Source organism: Strix uralensis, chromosome 28 (genome assembly GCF_047716275.1).
Source record: "Strix uralensis isolate ZFMK-TIS-50842 chromosome 28, bStrUra1, whole genome shotgun sequence".
In the NCBI taxonomy this organism is placed as follows: domain Eukaryota; kingdom Metazoa; phylum Chordata; class Aves; order Strigiformes; family Strigidae; genus Strix; species Strix uralensis.
Genome location: NC_133999.1, coordinates 1,542,901 through 1,570,165, shown reverse-complemented (window position 1 = coordinate 1,570,165; position 27,265 = coordinate 1,542,901). Strand labels below are relative to the sequence as shown.

The following is a 27,265-nucleotide window of genomic DNA, read 5'->3' as shown; positions in this document are numbered from 1 at the left end:
CTGTCCTGATTGCATGAAGAAGAGTCTGATTGCATTATTCATCTGCAGTGCTCGTAAAAGACTTCAAAACTCTTGACTAGACCTAAAGCTTTTGATGACATTCTGTTTCAATAGAAAGGGGGAAAGATACTGTGTGCACTGGTGGCATCGTCATTGCTACCCCACCAGCTGTGGATGGGACAGCTAGGCCTGCATGGTACAAGATGAGCTGTTGCTTTTACTGAGCAGTTTCTGGGAGGTGGCTTGCTGTGCTGTTCTGCGTTGTTTTTCTCTTTGTCCAAGGCTGCAGTGATGCTGGCAAGCAAATTGGTTTTACATACTGGTGCGGTGCACAGAGAGCCTAACTCCAAGGAAATGCTGCCGCCTGTGGGCACAAGAGCACATTTATCCTTGCTTCCTTATTTTCATATCATTAGAAACTGTGACTTAGCTGGGTTAAATTCTTCTGGTTAAGAGTTTATTAAAGTAGAAAAAGAAAGAGGGTGAGCTGGTGAAATAAAGGCAGCAGGGGAGAGGTCACACTGTACTTCACCACTGGGCAATTACAGAGACAAAATACCAGGCTAAGTGCATCTTTGGTCTGACTCATTTTGTTTATCCTGTTACACTGCTATTGCAGCTCTTAGCATCACAGCTACTCTTTCAGTGTCAGGGCATCTTGCTTGTGTTTGGTTTGGAGCAGTAGAAGGACTCAGTCCAACAGTTGAGTGGAGATTCCCAAGAGAGTGCTGCTGTATGTGCGTGTTGCAGCTCTTGAAAGGAAGCGTGAAATGGGGGCTAAAGGGATGAGTCTTGAGTGCTGTGGGTGAGACCTCACGGCTCTCTATTACGTTTATAAAGTGACTCTGTATACAGTGAGAGCCAGTTTTATAAACCGAGATATTCCAGAGAGGAGGGACCTTCGTAATGTCACTAAAAAGATAGTTCTAAATTAGAACATCTATTGAAACCCTTCCACTGCAGAGAGGGTCCCTCTCAGTATCCCAGCCTGTCAGTGTGGCCAGTGCACAGCCTGGTGCTGAGGTCACTGCGATGTCACAAAAGCAACGAGTATTCCAGAAGGTCAGGACCAAGCAGCTAAGGACGCTGAGGAGGAAGAAGGCAGGACAAAGTGATTCCTAACATGGCAGGGAAATTTAACCTCATCTGTTCACCGTCCTTTCAGTTGGCTTTTATTATACCATCTTTGTTTCTTTTCTTGGGAGGCCTGTTTACCATACTGGCTTTCAGGTTGGCTAGGTATGCTTATGGATTCAGCATAGAGAGGATCTGGATGAAAAAGGTAAGGGCAAGATCTTTTTGAAATGGCTCATATTTTGTGTGTTGATGTGAGAATGCAAGAATTACACTTGGTGTGGATGGAGTGCTAGCTTAGAAAGTATCTTCTGTTATAGTGCAATAAATGTGGCATGTTCATGAAAAGGTTTACTTTTGTCTTTGAGCTGATTAACAGGTTAGTGCTTTTGGGTGCTACTGCCTTTCCCCTTTTAAGAGGAGGGGACAAAGTAGTTTTCACCAATGTAGATATTGCTAGCAGCACAAACATATCCATACAGAAACCTCAGCACCTACGGATCATGTAGATAAACACAGATGCACACAAGAGCACTATAATGCTTGCATCTTCAACCCACATTTGCATACAGCCTCTGATTCTTAAACACACAAGCTAATATGTGCAAACACACAGTATTCCATACACATAGGTAATTAAACACCAAGGCAGAGATCGTAACAGAAATGAGGAGTACATGGACCTGGTCAAGCTGTCTCTCAAGACTGTAACTCCCCACTCTGTAACCTGCAACTATTGGAAAAATTGTCTTAAGTTGTTTTTTAGTATTGTAGAATAGCCTTTTTCATATGGTCCAAACAGACTGGACAAGGATGGGATTAAGCATGCTGAAAACAAATCCACCAGCAGAAGATCTATGATCTTTGACCCCAGTCCTCCCTGTGTGCATGGTGGAATTTTTGAGAAGGTATTAGCAGCTCCCAAGGATATCACCAGGATGGTTCATGTGACATATCCAGGTCACTTGTATACCTGGTTACAACATAATTTGCAGGACTGAAGAGCTCTTTCTTTGTGTCACTTCATGTTGCCTCCAACAACTGCTGAAGGCTGTTTCACTCCATCACTTCCCAGGGAGGGCTTGACATTCTCATCAGCTTACCTGGATTGTGTGGGCAGAAAATGAAGGGAACACCTGTGCAGCTGGCAAACTGTAGGCATCTCTGTTTGCCAAAATGTTAAATTAACCTGATTCTCTGCTGTTCTTTTGGCTGCTGAGCAGAGGTGGGGTTTAGTGCTTCAGTGTTAGCTCTTTACAGATTCTGGTGCCTGGGAAACTGAGTGTAAAAGAAGAGAGGCCGGCACAGTATCTCACATTACAAGCAGCATGAGTCTGGTTTTTTTTTTTTTTTTTTTTTTTTTTTTTTTTTTTTTTTCTGGTAGGTGTTTACAGGTTTTCTGTCATTGAATAGTCTGTGTTAGTTGTTACAGTTATTAATAGTTAGGACAAGGAAAAGGACAGAATCCTACCTCATAGCAAAAGGTAATGAGAATTAGCTGAAGCTCTACAGTAAATTTAAGTTTTACCTGGGGCTGTTACTGGCATATGTTAAAAGAGGTAACAGGCCATGTTAAAATAGAACATTGGAACTGAGATATTCCAGGGTATATGCTAGCGAAATGTTTTACATGGTCAGAACTAAGTAAATGAATTCACACCTGGCATAAGGTGGGAAAGGGTGGAGAGATTAGTAGAGAGGTGTTATTAGCACCAGAGCATGCTGTGCCTTTCAGGCTCAGGCTATGAGGTAACTGCTTTAAAGTGATGAGAATCAATGTTCATGGGTGCAACCAGTAGAGAAGAAATGTGACTGCATCTGTATATCACAGTATGTGTCTGCACCGCATGCCCTCAGCGAGTTCCAGGAAGATAAGGCTAAGCTTTAGCTTAACTGAAGGAAAATATATCCCACCACTCTCTTACTTTCAGTCCCATCCAGATGTGGTGGCTGGATGTGTTGGCTTTAGCCATCTTGGGAAACAGTCAAGGTTAACATTCTATTTGTTCCTCTGTCAGGACAAAGATGTCTGGCCACACAAAAGGAAACAGAAGTCAGTCTACTGGATAAGAGTCTTCTCTATGCAGGTAGAAATGATGCTATCAGCTCAAACATCTATGGGGTGTGTACTGGTAAGTATAGATCGGTTAGCACAGGTTTTCTCTTCTAACGCAAGTGGTGAGGCATGTCTGTTCTTATGAGAACATCCAGTGAAAACACAAGTATATGTCATGTTTTGCAGTTCATGTGATCTAGGTCACGCTTTTTCCTAATACAAATGTGTTTGGCCTGGGAAGATGATTTGGCAAGTTTCTAAGCAGGAAAGGTTATGTAAATTATTGAAACTTGCCGTCTGATGGCTCCCTAGATCTGGCTGTGGGCAGCCTGTGGGTCTGGCTGCACAATCTCTATCTTCTGGGTAATTGAATCACCCTGATTCAGCACGGAAGACTTGCTTGGTGGCTTACTGCTTCAATGGGAACTGATTATAACCCTATTGGTGGTAATGATTTTTGTTATTTTAAATGCATATCCAAAGGACAAGAGTGCTGTCTTTATCCACCAAAATAGAATATGCCAATGACACATCTCCGTGGACCTTAACTGCCTTTTTTTCAATCTGAGCATCCTTTTGTGTATTAGATTTTGGTGGCTGCAAGTGAAGGAGCAACTAGTCCCATGGGTTTGATTCCCTGGCCTCTCACAGTGGCAGCCAGGGAACTGGGCACGTGGTCAGCTGCATCCAGCCCTCCACAGTAGCAAATTAACGCGACAGTGTTGACTTACATTGGGTGAGATTTTAGTTCATTGTGCGTATGCCTAACTAAAACCTCTGTCTAGGGACTGCTGCAGAGTGTAGGTAACTGAATTTTATTCCTTCTGCTTCTCCTCTAAGTCATAGAAAAACGGAAGTGGTGTGTTAGATGTGTGCTTGTTTTAGATGGAAGCTGTGTTACTACCAGAGTAAGCCTCATAACATCCTTGTTCATGCCTGTGCTTTCAGGTGATACTGGTGTTTCTTCTGAATATTGGCTCACTCATCATTTATTTTGTCAATCTTGCTGAGTAAGTAGATTACTGATGTTTATCCAAAAAGCTTCTTTGAACAAACTGTAGAAACAACCTGCCAAGCTGATGTGTTTCTAAGAGCTGGTTTGTGGCCACAGATACGAGCCCAAGGAGCCTCTGGGCACTGAGCTGTGAGGGGCCCTTGAGCTCCGCGGGCTGCCACGTACATAATCCCCCTTCGAGGTGCCAGTTCTGTACAGGGGTTACCGAGGCCAGCAGAGCAAACCTTGGCCATAACTGCAGGGGAGCAGCAGCCTCAGTAGTGTGTGGAACTACACAGTGCAGCCAGAAAGCAAAAATTGTGGTTTGTATCTTTGTTACAGCTGTTAAGGTTTCACTGTATGTAGGTTTTTTTGTGTGTATACCTTCAAGTCTGGATTTTCAGAAGAACTGAGGGACAGATGTCCAAAGCTTTTGCAAAAGGGTCCAGCAGCTGTTTTGATACAGACATTTTCAAAAGCTTTCAAAGCCCAGCTGTTGCTATTGCAATGTTTAGAGAATGCTAGACTTTTAATAAAGCTCACCACCCACTACCCAAAGCTCTTTTGAAAGTTTCGCCATCTATTTTTGGTGCCTAAATGGGAATGGAGCTCTTCTATAAAATCCAGCCTTCGGTAAACAATTTGATGGGAATAAAATAACGAAACTGAGTAGGAAATCACACTGTAGCCTCTACCAGTCTTCACCTGAATACATATATTTTGAGTATGTGCTAAGGGGTAAAAAGACATTAATATGTAAACCCCTTTGATTGATTTAATATGCCAGAGCATTGTTCTCAGTTCTTTGCTTGGACTGGTGCACAACACTGGAAAAATAAAATGGAATCATAAAACGAAATAAATAAAATATAAAAGCTGTGGAGCACTCTGAACTGCATTCAATCAGCAGAGGTAAACCTGAGAAGCAGAATTATACATCAAGAGCAATCCAATCTTGTGTTTAATCCCAAGACATTATAAATCTGACAAACATCTAGGCATAGCTTCAGAAGCGAAATTGTTGGTTTTTTAAGGAATAAACAGGCAGTTAATCCTATTTACAGAGAGTTCTTTCCATGAATAGCATTACACCTGTAGGTGGGAGTAGATGTTCACCTGAGCTGACCTGTGGGACTAGTTTGTGTTTCTGCTTTCAAAATATCCCCCGCACGGGTGGAGGAAGAGGAGCCTCAGAGGGCTCGTAACTGCTGCACTGGTCAGCCTGGTGCAGGCGATGTGCCAGTGAGGGTGCCTGGGGCCTGCAAGCTCTTCAGGCACTGTCAGACAGGTGGTGCCAGGGGGAAAAGCTCATCCCCCAGCTTCCTACTGCCAGATTCTATCACTTTCATCAGGCTGCACTGTTACACCTTGAGCACTTGGCCTGTTTCATGCAAGGTCAGTGAGTCTGGCCTAGAAAATTCACATTGGTGTTGTAAGCTAACGTGGCAGATTTTGATGGAAACTGCTCAGTGCCCCAGCTGCTCCCTCGCAGGTCGAAGGCCATGCTCAACTGGGCTCTCTCCTGCTGGCCAGGCTGGGTGCAGAAGAGCATACTGGTCTACAGGAGAAGGGTAAACTGTTTTCCCAAAGAGGTCAACAGAAGGATTTGCACAAGCACTCTCCAAACATATGAAACCAAATCTTTCCAGTCTATTTGCACAACAGATAAATAATGTCATGTGTTAACATGCTTGCTAATGAAAACCTGATATGAACAGTCATTTATTCTGCCTAACTCAGGAAGTAGAGATTTAAATTGCACAAAATTGTGAATACATTTAAATTTCATTTTAGTGATTATTTCATAATAAAAACCCAAACCAAATGTCACTTTATAGCAACTCTATTGTTTGGTTTTGTTTTCTTTTTTTGCCCTTCCCTCCACCGGCTGTGATGTCTGTTTCCCAATTAGAGCAGAGGAATTCAAGATCTCCTTTCCAGACAGCATCCTTTATGTAGATAAAGCCCTCAATGTTTTCTTCGTCCTTTACTTTGGATTACGGGTAAGGGCACCTTATGAGAAAGTTGAGTTAAAAAGTATATTTGGGAGCAGTTTACCTGTGTGGATAATAGGTGCTCTGTAGTACAATGCTTGATTGCCTTAGCTTAACTCAGAGCCACTCTGGTTTTTCACCTTTTCTTGTAATTTCTTCATTTTCTCCCTTTGGAATCTGGTTATTTCCAGCATTTCTGCAGCATTTCCCAGCTCACACGTTAGCCTTGTCTGTCTTCCTCCATGTCTTTAAACCACTGAATGAATTAGTCAGGTCTCTCTTCAGCTTCTCCTGAACAAACTGTATAGCTCTGTGCCATCTGTTGCTAAAATTACATTAGTTGCTCTGGTGTGAAATACATTTTGATTGTAGCTTTTGACTTCAGAATTTTTGTCTTAAGTCACTAGAAAACAGGATATTCCCTGTTATAGATTGATGTAATGAGGATGTGGTCTTGGCCCTGCCCTTTGGTTTTGTAATTCATTGTTACTGATTCTGCAGTGCCACAGAGAAAGGCACCCCAGAAAAAAGATGAAAGGGGCAGGAGAGAAAGAGGAAGAGAAAGAGAGCATCACTGTACCTCTGGGCCCAACCCATTTTGTGCTCTTGGGGCTCCAGCCCAAGCCTTGTGAAACAAAACGGGAACGTTGAGGGGGTGTCTCCAGGAGCCAAAACAATAGAGGAGGAAGCAGACTGCAAAAATGGGTCTCCTCAGAGAGCTGCCACCTTGCTCTGATGAGACCCATGATCACACAGCACTGATGCTTTTTGATGTTATTCATCTTTAGTTTGTGGCAGCAGATGACAAACTGAGGTTCTGGCTTCAGCTGAATTCTCTTGTGGATTTCTTCACGATCCCTCCAGTTTTTGTTTCCTATTATTTAAAGAGGAATTGGCTTGGTAAGTAAGACTTGGAGATCCTGCTTTCCATCCATGTTGTTCTGCATTTTACATTAAGACTCTCTTCAAGTTTATTTTAATTCACAAATGCTTTGACCACTAGTATGAAAACTGTTCTTTGGGAACAAAATGGTACCTTGTTGGCAAAAACTCCTTTAATTTTGGGGGGCTTGTAATTTACCCAAGTCTCTCTCCATTCTGTTTACCTGTCTGCCTGGCTTTTAGTGTCTCAGCAATCACTGTTCCTGACCAGCTGGATGAGGAGTTACCCAGCAGGGAAGCAAAGATGGATCCCTGGGTTTTGTGAAGGGCTTCCCTGCATGCTCTGGGGTCTACAGCCTTGTGGACCTGTATGTCCCTTAAGCCTTCAGGTTACAGATCAAAGGAACTGCAATTCTTAATTTTTCTCATAATTCAAGGTTTCCTTGGAGGACATAGGTGGAAATCCAGTGACATAAAGGCTCTGAATACTGAGCAATGTTATCCTCTCTCGCCAGGTTTGATGTAGGATCCACAAATATGTTTTCCATGTATTTATATATGTGGAAAACAAATCATGCATACTTAAACATATCTGAATATGTAGAGACACTCTACTTCTAGACAGATTTTTTCCTTCTCCTCTGACTTTCTCACTTTCCTGCAGGTTTGCGTTTTTTGAGAGCACTTAGGTTGTTAGAACTCCCGCGAATCCTACAGTTCCTCAGGATCACAAAGAACAAGTAAGTTAAAGCCTGGCCAAGTACACTTGGAAGCCTAACGTTCTCCCTGATGTGTGTATTTTGGCTTGACTTGGGCAATAAAGGAAAATACCAGTGTTGCGTATGGAAAAAAATGACTATCAATAATGTTGCACTGGAAATGACAAAAAATTGTATAACTATCAGCTCAGTGAAACTCTGGTGGTGGGGAAGTGAGTGGAAAATATAAATGCAAGAAAACTTAAAGGTTTTAGAGATTGATAAATGTTAAAAATGGGATTACTTGACATGTTGCCTGTGACAGAAAGTGCTGGATGTAGGAAGATTTTTCTAATCCTAAATCCTTGGTGTGTAATCTTACACTCACTAGAGAAGAGAGGAGCTTTGTTGAGTGGAGTAGGGTCATGTAGGAAATTTTAACTCTGGCAAAGATTATGTTACATTTTAAATGTCCTGAGAATTTTCCCTTTCTATCTCCAGTTATTCAATCAAGATCTCCAAGCTCTTTGCTGTATTTATCAGCACCTGGCTCACAGCTGCAGGATTTATTCACCTGGTATGTATAACCAGCTGCACATCCTTCCTCGTCACCTTCAATCAGTATTGTCATGGGACCTTTGGGTATATGTTTTTTCCTAAAAAATGCAGCATTCTTGTTGTGCAAGGACAAAGCATGACTCGAGCCAGTGCAGTTTACTTGCATGTGTTACCAGGTGTGGTTCTGCTGATGCAATACCCTCCATCTCCCCCTAGTAATGAATCACGTCTGTAATAACTAAAACAGTGCTAACTTTTTAATGAAATAATTGCCAATTGGAGACGGACTGAGACCAAAACCAAGTTAAACTTGTCTCTTCTTTTCTTTTTTCCCACCCCCGGGCAGGTAGAAAACAATGGAGATCCTTGGGTTCAGCCTGCAAATTCCCAGTCCCTCAGCTATTTCAAATGCATGTACCTGGTAATGATGACTATGTCCACCGTTGGCTATGGTGATGTTGTGGTCCAAACAACTTTGGGTCAAACTTTCAATATTTTCTTCATTATTGGTGGTTTGGTAAGAAACCTGTATTTCTTTTCTGAAAATGGCAGCTGGAGACAGCGAACAGCAGTGTCACCAAGAATTTGATGTTTGCAGGGCTGCAGTAGAGATTAGATATCTGTGAGGAAAGAGAGTCTTCACCTTAAGTATTTACTGGCATGGCTATAGAGTAATTTTCTAAGAGCTGGCAGGGCTTCTAGTATTTCTTCCTGTGGCTGCAAATACTGGCAAGAGCCAAAATACTGGACAAAATTAGTCCAAGGTACCAATGGCATAAATCCATTATCACTACATCATACAGTTTTATATTCCTGCCAGTAATTTTTAGGAATTTGAAGTAAATTTCTCATTGTTGTTCCACATAATTTAAGCTCTTGCAAATTTATCATGGTTAGGAGAGACAGAATTGGCTCTGAGATGATTTTTCTTGATGTCTTAGGTACTATTTGCAAACTTTATCCCTGAAGTTGTGGAAATTGTTGAAAGCCGTAAAAATTACAAATCCTCCTATGAAGTGGTGAGTGGGAAAAAGTAAGTATCGTTGCTATTTGTCTTGGAAAATAGAAATCAGGTCAGTGACTAGGCTGGGAACCAGCTCAGAAGAAATACAAAGCTAAATAAAGTTTCCTGTAGTAACTTAAATGAAATCCTGAAACTTGCTCTTGGTTGATCCTTACCTCAAGACTGTCTTGAATAAACCTTGTCAACAGCACTGTTCAGCATGGGCTTTATTTTCAAAGGAAGATAACCTACCTGACATGATAGCCTAACTTAGAGACTGAAGAGACCTATTTCAGTGGTGGTGGTGGTGGTGTGGGTTTTCTGGTGTAGGTTTGGTTTGGTTTTGTTGGGATTTGGGGGGATTTTTGTGGGTTTGGGGGTTTTTTTGTGTTGTTTTGTTGGGTTTTTTTGCTACTCACAGGACTGGGCAGGTACAGCTTTAACCAGGTCTTACAAAGTTCCTTCTGTGACTCGTTGTCTTTGGAATGTCTACCATTCACTGCTTCTAACACAGTTCCTCTTCCTTTCCAAAATAACTCCTGAAGTACATAGTCATGATGGATGAAATTTCCATCAAACCAAAGACACAAACTGTCTTCTGCATTTCTGGGATTAATATACTATAAGCAGGTGTGTAGTTTCCTACAGTGTCAGCTTTGCAACAACCATTCTACTATTTTCAAAGTGATAAATCTTGCTTGTTCTCTTCCTGTAGCTATATTGTTGTCTGTGGTAATATCACTCTGGAGAGTGTCACTACATTCCTACGAGACTTTTTGCTTCAGGATAAAGGAAGTGTTTGCACAGAAATCCTTTTTCTGGGAGAGTGAGTATCCTTATTTCTCTGAGATATTTCACTTTGATTCCCTGAACACTTAGGGGAAATGTAGGAGATCTGAAAGTAAAGGCAAGCAGTGCTGTGTAACTAATTAATGGGAGTTATAAACCAAGTTGTAGTAGTGAAGCTTTCATGCCGGAATGTTCATGATAAAATGTTTTCCGTTGTGATCAATTAAAAAAAATGTTTCCACGTAAATTGCATAGTAAGCTAGCTTTGCCAGATATACCTGTCTTTAAGTCTTGCCAAGTCTGGCAATCACGTAATTGTTAGCTGTTTCAATTTCTTACATGTTTTTTCATCCTGGGGAGAAAATTTGTAACTTGTACTTGGTCATGTTGGCATATGGCAAAGGGAGGAAAGTGAAGCCACTCCTCTGTGCCAAAAATATCAGGCATTTCAACTGTCCTGTCAGATCCCCTTCTTCTGCCTAGCTGAAGCTATTAGATGTGTTTCTGAAAGCAGAAGCTTCAGAGGGAGGTGATTGCTGGGAGCACAAACACAAATTTACCTTGGAATGCAGTGGAGGTGGGGCAAGAGGTGAGCAGAATATTATAGGCATCTCTTTTGAAATATCATGACATTTTGAGAGAGCTGTTGAATTGAGGACACGTGGAAATGAGGTGCAGGAATGGTTCAAAGTCAGGAAAAAGTGCTTTAGAGGAAGAGATGCAGAGTTCAGTCTGTTTAGCATAACAGGAAGAGGATGGGGTGTTTGGCTCAATTAAGGTGCCTAAGTAGCTTCACAACCAGTATAAAAAAATCTCCTTTAATCTGGAAAAGATAGGCATAACAAAAGCTAATAACTAGAGTTCCAAGTCAAGCAAACTCAAGTAAGAAGCAAGGCATGCATTTTCAAAAGTGGGAAGTGATTAATAGTCACTGAAACAAACTGCCCAGAGGATGGGTGGATTTTCCAACTCCTGTCTTTGAATCAAGACTGGATACCTTCCTACAGGGCATGCTGCATTGCTGGGATCAATGTAGGAATATCTTGATAATGTATTGTACAGCTCACATAGAAGAGAATGTTACGGAAGTTCCTAGATGAGATACAGTTTGCATAAATTGAATAGGAAAATAACACGTGAGTTGGAGAGAAAGTTGAAGTTCAGCAGTTTCATTTGAAAAGAGAATGCAGAATCAAGCCCTAGGAAGTGTCATTTCCTGACTCTTGTGGAGTAACAGTGAGCTGTAAAATTAGAGTTGCATGGATGGCTGTGGAATGATACTCATGAAAAATTAATGACAATAGCAGAAGACAGGAAAAATCCAGGAAACATTTCCATGACTGTTAAGTTTTATAAAAGCTTGTTTTCATTAAAATCTAAACTATGTACTTTAACTGAGCTGCCAAAATCCCTGTAGCTTTTTTAAACAGCAAGTAGTTATGGCAAATAGCTTCTCTGAGAAATGGAGACTTGCAGAGAATGTAATTATGGGAGACTGATGGATTTCCCCCCCATCCCATTGTTGTTTCTATTGAATAGATCTCTTCCTAGTCTGGAGCTGGAAGCTGTGTTCAAATGCTATTCAGCCTACACGACTTTCTTTTATGGCTCTGCGCTGAACTCCGAAGATCTGAAGAGAGTTGGAGTAAGAACTTCATCATTTGCCCTTTCTTGTAGATAAGCTGATGTTGCGAAGATCCTGTCCCTTATGAAAGGATGCTCGAGCTGCATTTACTCAATTCATGTTGAGATTTACACTTCAAGCAGCTCCACTTATTTTAGTGGTACCTTTTGCATACCAGCATATCACTCATGGGAACTGAGAACGCAAGAGTCAGGCATAACAGACTTCTCAAGCTATAAATTTTTCAAGCACTGAAACAGGAAAAATAAAGGGGAAAGCCAAACTGTGATCATCTGGTTTTGAAAGAGGAATATTAGAGTGCAGCATTTCTGGAAATTGTATTTAAATAATTGGAATAGCCCTTGGTGAGCTCATCTTTAGAGTGTGCATCATATCTGGGTCTCATTCATGGATGTCCAGGAATGAAGAGACCTTGTGTTTTGAAATGCTTGAAGACTCAGTAAAACATTCCAGTAGAAGCAGAAGGAATGGACCTGGATAAAAGAGAAAAAACAAAACAAAACAAAACCAACCAAAAACCAACACTACCAACAAACAAAAAACCACCACTGACTTTAACTTTAGTGTGGTTTCTATTTGTTAGTGTCCTATTTGAAGTACATCAGTAGATCTCCCCCCAGTTCCCAGCAGACTATAAAACTTCCACCATAAATGCTTGTTGTTAACGACTTCATTACACAGCCCTCGTACTGATTAGATGACTGTGACAGAGGTCTTCTGACCTGCCCAAATACTGACCCTTAAAGTGCTTTGGCTGGACTTTGCTGGGGAAGAATGCAGCAAAGCTTCCTATTTTGTAACCTCTTCTAGGAAGATGTTAGCGCTAGAAATGTAAAAATTTCACATGCTCCAGCACTTTGAAAATAGAAATATGCGTTACGTACTGTGTGTTTGACTGGAGCTGTGTCACTTGAAGCATTCAGGCATGGGGACAACTCTAAGAAATAGAATCATGATGATCTTACACAAGAGTTGAACTAAAGACATGATGCCACTAAATCAGCTCACCATCAGAGATTGTTGTACCTCATATGGGGTTAAACCCTGATTTAATTTTTCTCTCCTGGGATGCAGATGGGATCTACGAATGCTTGTCTCATTCTAGCAGATGTTCACTCTCCACAACCTTATACTGAAGATACTTCCAATATCATGAGGTAGGGTGAGATACTCTAGTGCTTTCATTCTGTTATCTGATTGATATTAACAGTGACACAGATAGTGCTGCTGGCAGGGGAACATATTTGTCCTGTCACGTTGTTTTCTGCCTGGAGAACTCTGAAAGCCAACTGACTCCTTTCTGCTATGATTTTATCAGATGTGTTGAAGGATTGAGACAGGTAGCAGCTGTGCAGCCTTGCAACCCCATCCAGAATAGAATGTTACTAAATATGGTGTAATTACCTTCTTCAATATCCTGAATATTAGCAGTCAAGGAGTCTGGCTCCTTTACACTGGAGAGTTGCACACTGCTCTCTGGTGCAGCTCTGCTGTCAGGTCTGATAATTCTGGACGTCTTCACAGACTTGAACTGGGGACTCCCTTAGTCCTGCTGGATTGCGTGAATCTCATGGCATAATTAGCCTACCCCCAAAACAGTCCAAAAGTCCAAGTTCCAAATTGGCTTATCTTTATTTTCTATTTCTAGGGCACCTACCAAGTGGAAATATTAGTTTATGAATTAAATTTACAGGTGGACTTGGCAAAGCAAGTAATATTCATTATTGTTGCTTCTCTTAGCTCTACACTTCTAGTGGGGTATAGGTATGATTCTTCACCCTGTGTCTTCAAATCTGTTGATGGTGACACCTTCCTCTCCAGATAGTGGACCTGGGCCTGCTTAAAGCGTCCCAGATACAGGGATTGGGGCATACGCCGTTCTTTGTCACTACTTCCCAGTTGCTATCTGCCCAAGTAAAGTCTGACTTGGAAAATGAGAGACCCTAGCCAGAACCGAGCATATTAATCTGAAATTGTATCTTTATTACAGAGTGCTGTCTATCAAGAATCACTACCCGAACACGAGAGTAATTTTACAGATAATTCAGTCTCATAACAAGGTATCACAATTGTCTGTCTGTTACATGGGTGTCACAGTTGAAATTCTGGCCTTTATGGAAACAAAAACTTCTGCCTTTTATAAAAACAGGATCTTTATCCAGTGTTTCTTATGCATCCAGTTACTAACCTATCTAGAATATCTTTTAACATGACTAAAAATAAGGTATAACTTTTTGTTGGTTTTTGTTGTTTTTGTCAAAGTTGTCATCAAATGCATATTTAATATTAAAAAAAAAAACCCTAAAAAAAGAACCTCAGAAGTCCACTTAGCTATCTGTTAGCATACTCCAGCATAGGTTTTAAAAAAAGTAAAAGAATGATGAAGGCAAGAAAGACAAGAATGATCATTTCAGAGGAACGTTGTGGCCTTGCCTATCTCTGCTGATCTGTACTCACTTCTGTGCTCTGAAACAGGCATACCTGCCAAACATCCCCAGCTGGGGCCGCAGGACAGGAGACAGCATCATCTGTTTAGCCGAACTGAAGCTCGGCTTCATAGCACAAAGCTGCCTTGTTCCTGGCTTGTCTACTCTCCTAACCAATTTGTTCATTGTGGAAGAGGATACTGAGGTACATCCTTCACTTGTCTAAATAATGTGAATACAACCCAGTGGGATCTTCTCTGAAATATGTGCCTGGCTTCTGAGTAGAAACTGCAGCCAGGTCTTTTGAAGCTTGTCTTGATCATGCTGGGATGAAGCTTGGCACAGAGGGCAAGAAAACCTAACAGACTCTTTCTAATTTAATACTTGAATTCAGTGCAAGAGGTGAAGAGAGTGCTCCAGAGCATGCTGAAGCAGAACCTAAGGATGCATTTTACAGTAGTGTGCAAGGAGGTGCCAGAGCAAAGGATGGCCCAGAGCGAGCTCTGCGGCTGCGTGTAGCCGATACGTGGCAGCACCTTCTCTGTTGCTGTAGGTTCAGCAGCAGTAACGTGGTGCTGGTGCCCCACTGCCTCAGGGCACACAGTAAATCAATTTTGGTTACTGCATGGTATGGATCCTGTGCTTGATTCCGTTCTGTCTGGTGTTCATCGTTTGAATCTGTGCTTAAAGCACTTCAGCAGAACCACTCCCAAAAATGGGCTGAAAGGCAGTCCAATGTACCCTTTCCAGTTAGCAGCATGCGTTTCTTCAGTATCCTTTTAGGCTTATTTATTTCTTTGGCTGGGTCTTATGGGGTAATTTACACAAGAACAGTGACAATTAGCAATCCTGTCATCTCTGCAAGGAAGGTGATCCAGATCTATCCTCCTATCATCTGTCTTTCCTCATCGGTATTTGCTACAATGCAAAATTGATAAACTACGTATTAACTTTTACAGTACACAGGTTGCTCAGATATTTCCAAATCAATACCAGAAGATTTAATAAAAACTTAAAAAGGCAGAACTATTGGGCGTGAAGTTGCCTGAACAAGTCTCAGGTTTGCTGTTCCTGCAGTGGACGTGCTTTTGCTATCACCTAGTGGCTGCCTGGGATACTTCACATCACTCTACACAGAAGGATTTGACTGCTATTTCTCTGTTCAGGGACTTTTCACAAAATTAGTTTAGACAAAGTAAAGAGATATTGGGTGAAATAAATACAGAATTTATCAATGCAGAAGTTGTATGTAGAATTGGGCTGCTTGTTCGAGTGGCTTTTTCATTGACCTGCTGTTTCATTCAAGTCCAGGTATTTCACACACATAGCAAAGCTAGCAAAACATATTTTAAGTTTTTTAAAATGTACTATGAAAACTCAGCAAACTTTTTAAATTGAAAAAAGCCTCTGATGTCAAAATCCATTAAATAGCTTTTATTTGGAAAGCAACACTTTTTTACACATTTTTAGTAGCCTATTAAGTTTTACGTGGAAGGTGTTCATATGCCAAGGGAGTAGCATATACTGTGACACAAGGAGTGGCCGTCTAAAACCTGAAGGAGCTGTAAGCACTAGAATGCTTTGCTGCTTTAACTGCCTAGGTACGAACAGCCCTTCCCTAGTCACACAACTACCAAAGGGAAAAAAAAGTGCTTATACTGGAGCAGATGATCACAGATCAGCAATAAATCATGCCTCTAATAACTCTACTTATGATTGGTAAAACTTAACACAAGACCAGTCTTCAAACTAAGGAAGCAGATTAATCTTACTGCAAAGTAAGGTGTAACTTTCCTCAAATAATGGGCTCCAAAGACTTTGCAGTCATGAAATTTCCCTGTAACTTTATTTGTATACAGTAATAACACCTGTTCTTTGATGATAATATGAATTGGAAGTGTCTAGAAGGGTTGAGGCTTTCCCTGGCCTGTTGTTTATTAACTCTGCTATTGTCTCTGACAACATATAGCTGATGTCATTCTGTTTCCAGTAACTAAGGGCCTTTGATCTAATACTGTGTGGTGGTGGAGTATCAGCCCGGTGTTAAATTACATATCCTACTTGCTTTGCCTTTCAATAAATACATTATCTTTATGGTTGATTCTTTTAGACAAAGAGAAAATATTTGAAGGACAAAATGCTTCTGGAAGACAAAGACTACAAAGTAATGACTTTCCAGCTCTCCAATGATTTTGCAGGCATGACTTTTATAGAAGTTTGTCGGTATGTGGTACAGTCTTGGTTGTTTTTCTGCTATTTCCTTCCAGATGTGTCTTTTCAGAGCACAGAGATGCTGTGACTAACTGTAACTTGCTTTGTTTCCCCAGGTTGTGCTTTGTAAAGCTGAACCTTGTCCTCTTGGGAATTGAACTCAGATTTGGCAGTCAAGGGGAGAGGTAACTGTCTGGGAGACTTCTAGTAAGAAGTCAACTAATTCCAAACTAACAATTTCCAAAGAACTCAGAAGAAACATGTCCCAGGGTCTATGGGGGTTTTATACACCTCTTATCTTCCTGTGCACAGTGTTTAGGAGACAGGATCAAGATGTCGTTCCTGGTTAAGTGCTGGGGGGAGTTTTACCATATACAACAATCTCTTCTGCCTCCTCTTTTCTCATAGATAATCGGGTGAGAGACAGGAGATGAAACACTATTCTTATCTCTATTCCACATGCAAACAGCATAGGTCTTGGATTTGGGGTGACTCAAGCATATTTGTTTGCATTGGTAAACGAAACGCCTCCTCGGCTTTTTAGCCACATGAGTTTACAGAGGCTCCTAAATGCTATTAAAGCATTGTCATAAAGGGGTAATTTGTCAATGCTGGCAGCAGAGCTTTTGCTCTCTGAAGCTGATCTGGTCCTGGGCCAGATAACACTCTGTCTGTTCTAATGATGAAATACAAGACATCCTAATGGGGAAGCTGGAACTAGTTCAGAAAGGGGAATAAATAAGTGCCATAGATCTTTAAAAAGCTTGAGAAATTGCCCAGAAAATGCAGACTATTGAGTGCAATTATTTCTCTTTCCACTTTTATAAAGGAAATGGCTGTTTTGATGAAACTGTAGAATAGAAACTCTGAAAACAGAGGGTTGTAGGGAAACACTGCTGTGAGAAATACATCGGGGCTCTCTTCCAGAAGCGTTGAATGAACTCTACACTGAAAGAAGTCAGTAGATGTAGTTGCTTAGCACTAATGGAAAACAGGCCACAACTCAATCTGTTCTTCCCTGTGTTCATACACTGGCTGAAAATAGAATGGTGAAAAGAGAAAGCGAGAGAGAAAAGGAAGCTGCATGCTCTTTGAGATACAGGGATTATATTTTTGCTTTCTTTACACAACAGTTGGCACAGAAGAGCTACCTCTTCTACAAGCGGGACCTCTAGATGTTGCTACAATATCTGTAGTAATAACTATAGTCATTCATAGTTTCTTTGTCCCCTGAGCCATGAATCTGGAGGAGCTGAGTACAGGCCTTCTCTTGTGTGGAAGGAAAATGTTAACCTTGTCATCTTTCCTTGTGCCATTCACACTACCAATATTCATTAAAACTGGGTTGAAAGCAATAGGAACTTGGACTGAGCTGGTACCTTGAGTGGCCTTTGCAGGGGAAACTGGTAAATTTAAGTGATGTTGCAGGAGATTCAACACAGATGTGCTTAAAGCAGCCCAGCAGGGATACTCATTCTGGATTTAGAGGGGGGAAGCATTAGAAAATAAAGTTTCCTCCCCTTGTTTTGCCTGGCGTGTTCAGCATTAGAACAGGTACCTCACACCCTGCGTATCCTTAGTATCTTCAGTTGCACAGAACTTGTACTTTTAAGTGTGAGTATTCAAGAATTTCAGTGACCCTATGGAATGGCCCATCCCAGCTGTAGTAAAGTATGAATTATTTTATTACATTAAACATGTTCAAAAATAATGTGATGGAAATGAAAGCCCCTGTTTCCTATGAAGTTATGGTTTAGCAAATTAATTACAAAAAAAAAAAAAAAAAGAAGCTGGCAAATCCAGGAGCCTTGGAGTTGAATAAACTGCAGAAATCCTAACAAAAGCTGATTTGCATGCTTTGAGTCCCTGTTCTTCCATGGCTCCCCCAGGTTTCTATGGACAGTAAATTCCCTTTATGCTATTGAAAAAGCATGTTAACTTTTTCGTGTCTCATGTGTCACAGCAACTATAACAAAGAGGATTAATGTAAGATTGTGAGATGAAACTGTTATGACCCTACAGTCTGAATTCTCACAACAGAGGTGAAAACTGTCACCAGATAGACAAACTGATTACTCTTTTGATTGCTTCTCAATACAGCGCTATCCTGATCAATCCATCTGCACAGATAAAGCTTCATCGGAATACAATGGGCTTTTTTATTGCTCGTTCCCTGGCAGAAGTCAAAAGGTAAGATTCCCTATTACGGTTTTGTTGAAAAAAGGTCTAGAAGAGAAAAACTTTCAAGAGCAGATGAGTGCATTTATTCTCTCATCAGTTAAATTCAGTTCTGCCTAATTCACTTTTGTTTTCTAGGGCACAGTTCTATTGTAAAGCCTGTCACAGTGATATACAGGATCCAGAGCAGATTAAAAAATGCCAGTGTAAAAGCAGACTTTGCTCAAAACCTTTCTCAGGTAATTTTAAAATCTTTTTCTCGTTTAAAAAAAAAATCTGAATATGTTAACTGTATTTTTATTAACTATTTCTCTAGAAGGATAGGTTGGAATACACAGCCCTTTACTTACCTGCTAAAATAGGGAGTTTTCTGATGATACTAATAAGACTTATGATTATGCTTTTAGATGATGATTTATGCTTTTCTTTAGGAGCCAAAGCTTCTTGGCTAAAAAAAGAGTAGGACAGAATATACCTCCTTCAAGATTTTCGCTCTGCTTATTAACAGGTTTATCACATAATACTGTTCTTTAACTGTAGAGACTGAAACAAATGTGTCTTATTACTATAGCATGTGTATAGTTGAAGCAAAAGCTACAGCTTTCTGGTTTGTGCCAGATTCTTGGTCAGGATTCCCTGAGGAAGTGTGTCTAGGTCTTTGTCATCCTGAGAATATAAAACTTTAAATATGAAGTCAGATAAATGTTTTTGAGGTTGTACAAGTTGTGTAGCAACACTTAATGGTGTTTGCTCTGAGGACTGCAAATCTTAGCTGGATGGAAAGAACAGATTAATCATGGTAACATCTAACCCTAAGCAGAGCAACTTATTCCTTCTTCACCTCAAACTCCATTTTGAAGATGGGGGGTGGGGGGGTGGTGGTGTTAGTTTTCTGTTGAAATGGAGAACAGCCTCTCAGATCTCTGTGTAACTACACCAAGTTGAAGCTTGCATTTTCACAAGCGTTTAAGGCCAAAATGTACAAACCTCTTCTGGGCTCCTGTAAACTTCTCTGCTAGTGCCTCTCCTCCATGGAGATGGTGCTTTGCTTTAAAGAGTAGACAAGGAGCTTTCCATTAGATGTGGATGTACGAGTGCATGCCTACTTGGATTTCAGACACTTGCAACTGCTTTAAGCAGCAGATGGCAGCCAAGCCCCGTTACAAACCATGCCTCTGAGCTGCAGATGGTTGGGCTGAAGGCAAAACTCATTCACACTGTGCTCAGCCACACTGAGGGAACAAGCACAAACATGCTGACACCTGGAGGACTCCATGGAGTAATGTCATGTAGAAAGAGAAGCTGGAGCCCGTTTTCAGTCCAACACACTTATCAGCATAGATGTACCTAAGGTCCCTGAAAGCCAGCTACCTCCCAGGAAAGAGGCTTCCATAAACTGCAAAGACATCTTAATAAAAGTCAATGGCAAATGAATAGAAAGACATTGACACTGTAGGAGCTCTCCACCTGGTTGGTTTTCTTCTCGTTTCCTAGGCAATCTTAGATTTTAAAAGGACAAGATGACATTTCAGTATAAATGTGTATTAATAAAAAGCAGTTGTTTGCAAACCTGCAGTTCTGCACCAGTTATACTGTAGGGAGAGTAGTTGCCTGAGGTAGATCAGGAGCTTTGCCAGGTATAAGACCTTGCCATTGGTTTCCCCTAGGATTCTGGATGTATCAGAGCAAAACAGAACTTAATTATAAGTACTTTGGTTCATTCCACCACTCTCCATATGATGTAGTTGAAGTGGTACATGATGTTCTGGGTTCCTCCAAACTCATTCAGAGGGAGGTAAGGGGAAGGTTAGATAGAAGAGACCCCAATTAGTGTAGCTGAGTATGCCTCCAGTACCTGCAATGAAAATAGGGAGATTTAGTTGGTGAAAAGCAATTTCATTGTCACAAATTTAAAAACTAATACAGGAGTGTCACAGATTGCAAGCTTTAGTCAAAGGAGCTACTGTTGTCATTTTAACAGGAGTGTAAATAACATACCAGAGTGCAGTCAATCAGAACAGAAAGCAAAGGCTATTTTTTCCTTTGTCATCCAGACTTAATCAAAAGCTATTACTATTAATAGATTATTATTTTTTTTAATCATCAGATATGTATTAAGAGGCAATAGGGCTTCTTGAGGCAATTCCCCCCTGCCCTGGTTTGCGACCTGGTTAGGCAAGGGAAGTAAATGAGAGCTTTTCTCCCAGTTCTGCCTCTCTGCAGCACTTCGGGGCTGCCCTGGGCAGTCAGGCCCTGCACAGGTTGTTCACAGTCACCTAAGAAGTCTGTGATAAAGGCTGGGACTGAGCCCAGCTCTGAAGTTGGCCAAGTATCTTGGTTTAGGAAACCGTAAGTGAGTTCTCTCAGACACTTGTTAGTGCCTGTGTAAGACAGACTGTTCTGAACTTTTATTCTCTGACTTGAGTTATGATACTTCCATTAAGCTTGACCTAGAGGAATCGAGTGGCATGTCGCATCCTCAGAGCGCGCGCTCTCACCCATCCATCTCCCACCTCACTGAACGCAGCTGTAGAAAGTGCTATCCTGTTACCGAGGCTAAATGCACCTGCTTTGAGCACACCTGTGTAGCACAATTACAGCTTAAGGTTGACAAATCACCTCTTCGGAGAGATTTTACCCCTTGTTGTGCCAGGGGTATGTTTGGAATGGCTAGCTGTTTCATCTGGGTTAGTAGGGTTTGGCAATAGTTACAACATCACAAGGAAGTTAAGGGTATGTGAGAGGGTTCATCTGTCACTCTGTAGTAAAAAGATACATGTGTCTGAACGCTCCTCCAGTCCAGCCTTTCCCACCTGTATGCGTTGGACATGTTTAGACACATGTGACATGGAGGGCTTTGCTGCACCTCCTGTCTATGCTGACAGGGGGAGGAATGCAGATTAGCAGCAAAGATGCAGACCAGGGGAGTGTGAGGAGTAACATCGTGTGTCCTGAACCAGCTACATCACCATGAAAAGCAGGAGATGTAGGTAGGCTCTGGTGCTCTTAAAAAATCTCAGAGGGTGCTGCTGTACATCCTCACATCGCTGCCTGGTGTTATAACGCTGGGCTTAATGGCCCGTGACCTCAGATTATGGCCCAGAAAGGACTAGATCAAGTGTCAGAGAAAAGATGTTCCAGCTGTTAAATAGCTACTTTAGGATTTGGGAAACTTGAGCTCATTTTCTCAATCTGGGACTTTAGACCACTTAGCCTTTCTGAATTTTGATTTCCTGATGGGAAATTGAGGATGTTAAAAATGGTTTGACTCTCAGAGAATAGTGTTGTAAATAATCGCAAGTCACTCATGACAAGTATGAGGATGGTACGAGCACAGAGTATGAACTCTTCCTACTCTCTCGCATTTTTTTTCCCCCCTTGTTTGGAGGACCGTGTTTTGATAGGGCATTTGGAGCTCCCTTTGGAGTTCAATGGTGTGTTAAGTATGTAGTGCTCACCGTATTTAAGACTGTTTTATGCATACTAAATGGAATTACTATTTTATAACGCTCTATTTCTGAGCAGTTGGTATGAATAACCAATTACTCTGAGCTCCTTTGTCTATCATTTCTGAAGCCCCCAGAATCCTCCAATGCCATGGTAGCCATTTGCAGACACATCTAAGTGCAGCTGAAGGCTATACAAAAGGAACCCAATTCTGTTTCATTGCCTTTGTTTCAGAGAACTGGAAATTCTATAAAGAATCACATGTTTCAGATGGAGAGCCTGCAAAGTCAAGGTCCCTTGATGTTCTTCCACCTCAGAGTTTTGTTAATGGGTAAGAAATGTAAAGCTGTGTGTATGCTGAGCAGGCATTCCCTGGGCTGACTTCCTGAGAATTTGTGTGGAAAGTGGGAACAGCAGGATGTGCCTCTCTCCTAATTCTTCTGCTATTGGTGGTGGTTGGGGTTGAAGTGGATGGTTTACGGCTTCTCCCTGCCTTGAGTAATTGAACAGCAGAGAAAACACAATTTATGCCCATGCATCCAAATCCTGAACCTCTCATACTCTCCTGCAAGCTGAGAGCCTGTGCTGTGAACTGATACCACTGTGGAGGAACAGGGGGAAGGAGAAGGGTGCAGCTCCTGAAAGTGGTCGCTGCCTTCAGACAGCAGCCCAGTGATACCATCACTGGACAGCTGAGTCATGAGCGCATTTTCTTTGGCTCGTTCTGAGAGAGCAGAGTGGAAGCAGGAGCAGCTGGGGGTAGGAATGTGAACAGCCAACACCAAGATCTGCTCTTTGCTCAGATATTTAATTGCAGTGTGACACCAGCAGCAGACTCTTACTCCAAAAGAAGTTTGCTCTAAAGGCAAATGGAGATCCAAGAGAAATCGCACCCTACAGCCTTTCTCTCTAGCATCAATAACGCATGCTAGAGGAGTCCTTTCTAGGCCATCTAAATGATTCCCAGCAGAGTTCACAAACTGGTAGCAGAGCAGAGTCATCTGCTGTCTAAGGCGAGGTGTGAACTGCCATATTCTTATCCGCAGTGTACTTAGTTTGCCAGTCCAGTTGACTTGCACCGAGGGGACTCCTAACCTGAGCTGCTACATTCAGCATAAGAAAGGGTGTCGTGGTCTGAGACCGAGCTGTCAGTAATAGCAAGCTGTTACGCTCCTCCAGAGCACCCACTAGAGAGGGTGACAGGACATATTGGCAAACAGTGTCATACCAGCGTTTGCAGGGAGTAAACAGGAACCTAGCAGGGGAAGAGAGACGTACAAACTAGTATTTCTTGCTCTCTTTCTGCTTGTGAGCAATTTCCAGCCACTGCAGAACTGAAGAGGCTTAATAAATGATGTCTCCCCTCCCTCCAAAACCCTATCATGTTCTTCAGCAGCAAAGGCAAATGTCAGTATGGCGAGGACTCTAAGGTGTCCTCTGGAGAGCTGTGCATCTTAGCAGCTGTCCCCGGCACATACATGGTATCACGACAATAAAATGTTGCTCAGTGCTGCTGTCCTACAACTGATGAGGTCAGCTGTAAATATTGGGACTGCACAGTAAATACATATGCACATGCTACCAGATTGTGCTGACCTGTTAAATATAAACGAAAACATAATTAGATTTATTATATGTCCCTCCCCCTCCTCATGCCCAATAACATAATTTACCAAAGGGGGTGGGGGGTGGGGGGAGAAGAACAAGCCCTCACAACCTGCTGAAATATCATTATTAACATGCACATGAAAAGTCAATTATGCCAGAGGGAGGTATTTAAGTGAAGTGAGTTTCCATACTCTGGGATTACACCTTGGGGATTATATATTTCTTATTTATTTATTTATTTTCCCTGAGATGTCTACTGCTTCTTAGCAGTGAGGAACAAAAATGTTACTAAGAGATATTCTGAACTCCCCTAAAGGAATAGCCAAATATGCAGATAAATAATTGTTCCCATCCCCATCAAGATTCTCCCTCATCACCATATCATAAAGACTCTATATTCTACGCAGCCAGTGCAGGTATGTTTTCTGGTGTTTAGTTTTAAATGACACCAGGGACTGGTCTTCCAACACTTCCCTGGGGAGGACGTTTTACCGTAGTGTTATTATTAGTTGCAGTATTTATTATTTGTATTATAGCGGTGCCTTGAGGCTTCTACTGGGACTGGGATCCTGTTAGGCTGGATGCTGTATGTGTGCATGGTAAAAGGCAGTTTCTGCCTTAAAGAGCTCTCGGTCTCAATAGAAAGAGCAGACAGAGAGTGGGAAGGCAAAGGGAAGCAGGAAAGTGTGAAGTGAGGTATCAAAAGCCATAGAGGAAACCTCACAATTCAAAATTGCGTTTTGAGGCTGACTTTTCATGACATTGGAGGTCTCAAATTAACCCCAAATAATTTTTTATTCTTTAAACTGAAAATAGAATTGGATCCAGTTGCCCATTTTCAGGTTAAGGTGAAGTTTTCCACCTGGGCTGTTCTGCTGATAGAAAAGCGAACACTGACCTTTTGCTTCCAAACTAGGATAGTTAGGACAGTGACCAAGGGGAGCTCCAGGTTCAGATCTCAGCTCCATTTGATTTAGGATGGTAAACTGCAATTTGATCCAGGGAAGGTGGACATTTTAACACCAGTCTCCTCTGCAGGGTTCTCTGGATATACGATAAAGATTACATCAACTGTGTCCAGCAGGCAGTGCTTTTAAAATTACTTGGATACTTACCCTCTTGCCCCTTTATAGGGTCCTTTGAAAGTATCTGTGCTTACTACGACATTTAGACAGCTAAATACTTAAATTCCAATTATTTTTTTTTAAACAGAAATTTGCATCTGAGTTTGAGACAAGATTTACATGTGGGCTAATTAAGGAAAAATGTAATCATACCATAATTCAGGGAAATTAAATAAAGTATAGGGGGAAAGAGTTAGGCATGGCCTATTACAGGACTCAAAATGCATACTTGGTTCAGGTCTTGGTCCTAGACTACTGGAGGATATCTTCTGTCATATTACAAGTATTAAGTCTTGTACATTTCTTCCTTTCTCTTTTTGTTTCCCCCACTGAAAAGAAGCAGATCTTTATCTTCAGGAGAAGAACTTAATTAGCATCATTAAAAAAAAAAAGTCATCACAAACCAATACAAAAAAAAACCCTAAGACCTATAAAGCTCATCCAGAAGTGAATACATAAAGACCTGTTAGGATTCCTCAAGCACTTCTGAGCCCCTGCATCGATACACTTGCTTTACTAGTCATAGTTTTTCCACACATTCTTGCCTAAGGCATGACAAATTTAATGGTGTATGTTTTGCTGAATTGTTGACTCTTGTTTTTCATTCCTGCTAAGTTTCTAGTGAGGCATAAAAGAATGTGAGCAAGGCTCCATGTGCACACAACTCTGCAGTGTCTCCTTCCCTTTTGCCCTGGTGTAGAGTCACTTCAGCCAAGCCAAGCCAGTAGAAACTGAATTAGATTAAAAGGGAAACCAGGTTAAAGAACCAAGTTTTAGCTCCCTGTTAATTGTAACTTATCTAGTGCCTGGATAATTGCTCGTAAATACCTGCTGAGTTGCCAATCCTATGTTAAGGCTTGTCAGTCTTTAATAAATCTTAAAGACTTAAGATCCTACTCTTTGATGGTACCTACCACTTCCCAGTCCAAAGGCAGGGCAAAACAAGGCAGTAGTGCTGAGCACTCTAGCTCAGCTAATCTGGCAGAATGCATCACAATCTTTATAAATGTGTGAGAAGGACTGTGCAAGAGCTCCTGAAAAGGTCATTGGTATTTTTGGAGCGATAAATCATGGAGGGAAAGATTTGCATTTTGGCTGTATAAAATCCAGGGCTGGATTAGAGAGAGCATACTTCGCAGTAATATTTCTCTCCTGACTTGTTTTATTAGCTTCCTTTAAACATGTTACATTATTGCTTATAGAATTTCATTTACTTGGATTGGCAGCTTGATAAATATGTCTATTGGCGATGATTTGGATTGCTCTGGGCATTAATATTATTAAAACCTGTCACAAGGAAATGTCTGAAAGATGACTTACTGTAAAGATTACAGCATGAAATAAATCATACAATGGTATTTGTTACCGTTTATGGCCTCTTGGAGCCGAGTCAATCCCTTTTTATGTTGCATTATTTTTCAAGTTTTTATAGCCTTACATTATATATCGCTGTCAGAAATGAACAGATGGGGTGTCAAACACGAGCCTTCTGAATAATTCCCACCCTCGGGTTATTTGTATGAAGGACAAGTGTAAAACTGTGTTCTCAAGAAAAAGGAGATAGATAGAGGTGGAGAAAGTGTTGCTACAGTGAGCAAGATCCCTTTTGTCAGCAGGCACATTGTGCTTTTGATCACTACCTGGTATTTACGCTACAGGGTGGGGGCTCTGTGGAAAATTTAGCAGTCTGTTGGCATAGCAAAAACCTCACAAGTTAGCCAAGTTTCACGTTCCTTCAGCTTTACTTTTATTGCTAGAATGGGAGGGTGATGTGGAAGGGGTGTTCCAGTGATAGCCAAACCTCAGAGGGTTTGTAGAAACATGGAAAAGTGTGGATGCTTATAGATACCTCTCAAACACTTCAGGGGTGGAATTCTAAAATGAGTCCCTCCTGAACTGCACAGATGGCATTTCTGGAGTTTGGGACGCATAAGGAAGATGAAGAACAGATATTTGGGACACTGGAAGTTTATGAACTGATGTTAGGCGAGGACCTCCTCCAGGAAGAGGTGATAATATTTTGCATTCCACTTTTTGTTGTGTTGGGAAGTCCCATTTTTCTTGCTGTGTATTTTTGAGGACTACTTGTCAGAGTCAGGGTGACAGATTGGATGGAGTGATAATTAAGCTGATAAATACCATGCAGTTAATTAGGTTTATCCAAGTTAAAAAAATTCAGGTGGGAGACATTGTCCATTAATACTTTCCCCGCAGCTTTCTCTCTTCAAATCTCCAGGCCCCAGAATCTTGTCCAGGTACACAAAATACAAATCAGCACTATTTTTGGAACATGACTTTTGTGGTATAAATGGATCTTTAAGCACCCCAATAAATTCAGTTCAGATGCAGGCTGGCTGCATCTTGCTCATGGAACACTGAGGTCTTATCTTCACCAAAACTTGCACAACCAATAAGACTGACGAATCGTTGTGATGGATCAGATATTTTAGTGGATTTCTGACACAGCAAACCTAGCTTCCACGGTGTGCAAAATCTGCCCAAACTTGTTTGCACTACAGACTGCATTGTCTCTTTGCCTGAAAACCAAGTCTGTTTACTGCCACTGAAAGAGGGGTTT

At 41.4% G+C, this 27,265-nt stretch overlaps 1 protein-coding gene across 1 annotated transcript in view; it reads left to right on the top strand.

The window, feature by feature from the left end:
• The first annotated feature begins 1,123 nt into the window (after positions 1-1,123).
• Positions 1,124-27,265, top strand: part of KCNU1 (potassium calcium-activated channel subfamily U member 1) — a 51,803-nt gene continuing 25,661 nt past the window's right edge. Inside the window, exons 1-19 of the mRNA XM_074852033.1 lie at positions 1,124-1,288; positions 3,093-3,206; positions 4,079-4,140; positions 6,037-6,127; positions 6,907-7,018; positions 7,665-7,740; positions 8,200-8,275; positions 8,603-8,773; positions 9,198-9,289; positions 9,975-10,085; positions 11,588-11,693; positions 12,768-12,850; positions 13,684-13,753; positions 14,169-14,324; positions 16,230-16,342; positions 16,447-16,515; positions 18,431-18,520; positions 18,647-18,747; positions 22,190-22,286. Of these exons, the coding sequence (XP_074708134.1) occupies positions 1,124-1,288; positions 3,093-3,206; positions 4,079-4,140; positions 6,037-6,127; positions 6,907-7,018; positions 7,665-7,740; positions 8,200-8,275; positions 8,603-8,773; positions 9,198-9,289; positions 9,975-10,085; positions 11,588-11,693; positions 12,768-12,850; positions 13,684-13,753; positions 14,169-14,324; positions 16,230-16,342; positions 16,447-16,515; positions 18,431-18,520; positions 18,647-18,747; positions 22,190-22,286 (1,955 nt within the window). The remainder of the gene's footprint in view (positions 1,289-3,092; positions 3,207-4,078; positions 4,141-6,036; positions 6,128-6,906; positions 7,019-7,664; positions 7,741-8,199; positions 8,276-8,602; positions 8,774-9,197; positions 9,290-9,974; positions 10,086-11,587; positions 11,694-12,767; positions 12,851-13,683; positions 13,754-14,168; positions 14,325-16,229; positions 16,343-16,446; positions 16,516-18,430; positions 18,521-18,646; positions 18,748-22,189; positions 22,287-27,265) is intronic.